Source organism: Raphanus sativus, chromosome 1 (genome assembly GCF_000801105.2).
Source record: "Raphanus sativus cultivar WK10039 chromosome 1, ASM80110v3, whole genome shotgun sequence".
NCBI classification, from domain to species: domain Eukaryota; kingdom Viridiplantae; phylum Streptophyta; class Magnoliopsida; order Brassicales; family Brassicaceae; genus Raphanus; species Raphanus sativus.
The window spans coordinates 5,864,727-5,869,596 of NC_079511.1; the positions used below are offsets into that span (position 1 = coordinate 5,864,727).

The 4,870-nt window shown below is 35.0% G+C and overlaps 1 protein-coding gene across 1 annotated transcript; it reads right to left on the reverse strand.

Annotated features, from left to right (window-relative positions):
• Positions 1 to 2,926: 2,926 nt before the first annotated feature.
• LOC108850553 (1-aminocyclopropane-1-carboxylate oxidase 3) lies at positions 2,927 to 4,602 on the reverse strand. Its single transcript, XM_018624066.2, has 4 exons — positions 4,388 to 4,602; positions 3,926 to 4,152; positions 3,496 to 3,829; positions 2,927 to 3,413 (listed from the first exon to the last, which is right to left on the reverse strand). Exons 1-4 carry the CDS (start codon positions 4,499 to 4,501, stop codon positions 3,126 to 3,128), a joined length of 963 nt encoding a protein of 320 aa, XP_018479568.1. The 5' UTR covers positions 4,502 to 4,602; the 3' UTR covers positions 2,927 to 3,125.
• Between the last annotated feature and the right edge of the window lie 268 nt (positions 4,603 to 4,870).

Sequence of the window (4,870 nt, forward strand, 5' to 3'; positions counted from 1 at the left end):
TTCCCTTGGATCTATCTAGGGTAACATGTTTGATTTGTCCGAAGCTTTCTTATAAGCCTTAACTGTAGTATAATGCGACAAATATCATTGTATTATAACATCTTGATATATCAAAAAGTTAGTGTTCACCGATAATGCTTTAACCTGTATTGTTTTCTTACCGCCAAAAGAAAATTTATGAAATATATTACTGAGCAGTGAGCAGAATACAAAGTAGAATCGTTAGTTCCTAATACTAGTTAGAAATATGTAATTGATTATGTATACTGATAGAGGCTTTTTTCTATAATACATATGTAATTTATTTTGGGTCCGACGATTATCTATAGTGCTGCCCACCAGCACAGACATTTTTATGCTTCCCATGCATTGTTGTTGTCACATTATTTGTCTGCACATTCTTGCCCTTTGCGGTTCAGTCAATGATCCCTTTCATCAAAGCGCACAGTCTAAATTTTAAAGTAAAAACACTAAACTTTAGGTTCGTAAGCTGGTAAAGGAATTTAAAAGCAACAATCATTTCACAACTTTATTTAAAACGCTCACTTCTCCGTGATCAGATCGTGTACTTCTTATAGTGCAGTCCAACATCCATTAGACCCGGATTACCCTATTTGAGGTAGTTTGGTATGTTTTGCCATGTTCAGAAGTTCTCAAGTTACGTCTAGAAAATAGAACGTATAAGAAAGAAATGTCTTGGAACCTTTAGTAGATATGCAAATCCTAAGTTAATTTCTTTTTTTTTATTAACCAGGATGGGTTCGGGCCTTTGGCCTTAATCCCTACCTAAACCCAGAACCAGTCTTTGTCTGTACCTATTAGGGTCCTGGATACTTCTCCCCGCTCGAAACTCGAACTCGTGACCTCTCAGACCATGGACGGAGGCACAGTGGTAATGGTGGGGTCACTTGACCCCAGTAAAATTGGGGGAAAAAATTTAGAGGGATGTATTCAATTTAACATTTGATGTGATTTGGTTTTTAATGGAGTTTCAGATGATTTTAATAAGTTGCAGAGATTTAGGTGATTTTTGTTAAACTACTCTAGAATATCACCTAAAACAATGGGATTTGAGTTTTATTTTTTTTAACTAAGAAACTCCACCCAAACACTCTAAAATCACTTCAAAACTTTAAAATCTCACAACTTAAAATATTTTCAATAACAGTGGATTTCAGAGTACTTTACGAAATGTCAAGTTTAATAACAGTGGATTTTAAATGAGTTTTTAAAATTCATGTTTGAATAACAGTGGATTTGCCATTTTAATACAAATCACCTGAAACTCTCGGTTGAATACACCCCCTTTAGTGTATATTTTCTAAAATTATTATAAAATTTAGTTAAAATTTGGCATTTGACCCCACTAATTTATGTTTAAAATGTTTTTGCCCCCATTAATTTGTGAAAAAAATAATTTTGTTATATATATAATTTAAATTTATATATTATAACTCTGGTCAAAAATATTTTTAGTTCCGCCACTGTCTCAGACAAATGCCTAAAGTGTTACTAGTTGAGCAAACTCGTTAATTTTCTTCGTACTACAATATTTTATCTAGGTCAAACTTGTGAGCCATGCAACACTTTAAAACGTGCAAATGCAATGAAGATGTTTATCGTCCGCAGCATTTACCTCCATGACCCATCTGCAAAAGAGACAAAAGCTTAGAGCTTCCTAAAGTAATCAAAAGTGCACCATTCTTGTCTTTTGGTTTATAGTTTGGCTGTAACTACGATAAAATAAACAATTCAACTTTCTTTTCAGACAGAACCAGGACTGGCTCATAAACATTTTAGGCCTCTATGCAAAAATAAATTATATAGCTTTTTGGCAATTTTTTTTTTGAAAATTAGTTAAAATCTAAAATTTATTATAATTATTTAAACAATTATATTATTTTGTATGAAAATTTTCAAGATAAATTTAGTTTTTAAAATATACATAACTAAATTTAGTTAAAATATATTTATACTTACATTTTTATTTATTAAAAATTTCAAAAAATATTCTAAAAAAAAAACTGAACCCTTAGACCCTGGAACGGTTGCACTCCCCGCCCATCCATCTAAGTCGCCCCTGGACAGAACAAGGGAACTAAATCCTAGAAATGCGGATATTCTAACATAGGTTTTACAAATAAACAGGGACAGAGGAGACAGAATGGCGCTGGTCTCGGTGAAACACTTTTTACTCTCACATATTCCCCCCTGAGAAAAATTCTTTTGTTTGAACTGATAAAAAAATAATTATATTATTTTTTTCCTGTTTAAGAATCTTTGTTGATTAGCGAAAAAAAATTCAGAACCAAACTAACTAGTCGATCCTTGAGGAATATAAAGAGTGTGACATACAGAGTGACACCCTAGAAATTCTCAAAAAGCAAACTTATTTTTGGGTCTTTTTGGGCCAAAATATATAGAGCCCAGCGAATATTAAGCCACTAGGCTCTAGCAGATCCAACGGCTAAAAGTTGATCTGATTAATTCATCTGTTCTGGGGGAAATATGCTGTTTGAAAGATCACAAGTGGAATGCAAAATCAGTGTAAGCAGTTGGGAGAAGAATCTTGACTCAGTGAGTTGAAAGATTCAAACTTGCAGGTGCTTCTGAAACTGACATACTGTTGTGAAGAACCATTGTTCATACGAAGCAGCTGCGGAAGGAGATGAGAAGAATGTAACTGAATCTCGAAAATCTTGTCAGATGGATCCCATTCGATCATAGGAAGCTAAAACCAAAAGGCTAAACATGGAAGGTGCATTTCTGCTACTTGCACTCATTGGATAAGCTGAAACCATTTTGATGATGTCTTGATAGAATTGGTTTTCCTAATTCTGTGTGAGCTTTGTTTGTTTTTGTCTTGTGGAGTTTACTGATGAAATGATCAACGTTTCTGATCTTTATAATATTGCAACTTTTAATATTCATTTTAAGTCTTTTTTTCAATATTCATATGTTTTAAAAACACCCCCACACTTACTTAACCACACCAGTGATCACTAGTCACTTAGTTTTTGCTTCTAATAACATTAACTTCAATACTTATTGCGTTATTACCCACATATCAAACCCACTTTGTTATTTTTCATCTTTCTTGCCTTCATAGAATACCCCACTTCCAATTAGAATGTCTCCACCGCGGCAACCGGATTCGCATCCTTGGTTGCTGCAGCATTTTTCATGGCCTCAAACCGTGGCTCCTTAGGCTGGAACTTGACTCCGGCATAGAGTTTCATGTAGTCGTCAAACACAAAACTCGGGTACTCCGATTCTTTGCCCACAAGAGACTGCGCCGGAGAGATCTCGGCATCGCTTCCAGGGTTGTAGAACGACGCAATAGACATCCTGTTTCCTTCTTTTTGAGTCATTACACGATGCATTACGCTCTTGTACTTCCCGTTTGTTATCACCTATGAGAAACATAATCCGGTTAAATCTAAACCAATTTGCTGATTAGTAATCGGTTAAATCTAAACCGGATAACAATTATACCTCAAGTTGGTCACCAAGATTGATGACAATGGAGTGCTTGAGTGGAGGAACATCAACCCAGACACCATCTTTGAGAAGCTGAAGGCCACTGACTTTATCGTCTTGAAACAACAAGATGAGGCCTCCTGCATCTGTGTGGGCCCTAAGACCTTTGACCATTTCAGGATTAGGACATGGTGGATAGTTGCTAACCTTTGTCCCAAAAGTTGGACCCTTCGTACCACGAAACACCTTCTTCAAATACCCTTTCTCCAATCCTAGATTCTCACACAGCAAATCCAACAGTTCTTCTGCTAGGTTCTCTAGCCTCTTCCCAAAATCTTTCATAGCCGCTCTGTTATTAAAAAACATGGCAAGCAAATCAATGGTACCTTTTAATAATATCGTTAGAGATGTGATTTAAGGGTAAAAGAAATGTTTGTGTGTGTACCGGTATTCTTCTGACATATTAGGGATGTCATAAAGATTGGTCTGAGGGAGATGGCGAAGGAAGAAAGTGCTTTCCCAATCGATATTTTCCACTTCGGTCTCAAGAGTATCTAAACCTTTGGAACGAAGCATTTCCTTAAACTTTTGTTCCATAAACTTCTTGTAGTGTTCCTTAGTCATCCTCTCAATGTTGTCCATTAGATCATATGGTATTCCATGGTTTAGCAGCTGATCATATTACAAATATCAAGAGTTATAATTAACGACCCATTTTCAAAAAAAAAAATAATAATAATAATGAAAGGAAAATTGTTTGAGGTTTGAAACTAGGTAGAGTATATTTATTCCGTCGTTTCATAGTTTAATAATCAAGTTTTTCTTATTTCATTCACCAAAAAAGTTCAGACAAAGAACATCTAGCAGACTAATACAGCAAGAAGAACAAGAGAAGAGAGACAATAACCTCAAAGAAGCCCCAGTTTTGACAAGCATCGTCGATCAAAGCCATGGTTTGGTCTCTCTCTTCACCATTGAGCTTAGACAAGTCTACAACAGGAAACTTGATGTTCTTCTCCATTACTCTGGACTCTCTCAATATAAACTTGTAAAGTCACTGTTTTCTTAACTCGCAACTTAAGTAATGTCTTTGGTGATGTTAATCGTTAATGTGAGTTGTGGAACTGAGAGAGGGTCGTTATTTATAGGTGCAAATAGTAAAATAAAGATCTTAAGAATATATGATAATGTGTATAAATGCGAAACGATAGGTACATATCATCATACGATTATATAATTGTGCCATTTAGATAAAGTTACTAGATATACATTTGTTTTCTTTTTCATTACAAAAAGAAAAGGAGTTTGTGGAAGTTGTATACGAAGGTGTGTCTGTGTGCAACATAATTGGTGGTACCCTACACTTTCTTTTTTGGGATGAGAATAAATT

Bases quoted from the DNA above. Each gene is read 5' to 3' on its own strand.
- LOC108850553 (XM_018624066.2), bottom strand. From the start codon at position 4,501: ATGGAGAAGAACATCAAGTTTCCTGTTGTAGACTTGTCTAAGCTCAAT. The intron at 3,830-3,925 runs GTACACACACAA...TTTTAATAACAG, and splicing joins AATATGTCAGAAGAATACCG to AGCGGCTATGAAAGATTTTG. The intron at 3,414-3,495 runs GTATAATTGTTA...TGTTTCTCATAG, and splicing joins ATCTTGGTGACCAACTTGAG to GTGATAACAAACGGGAAGTA.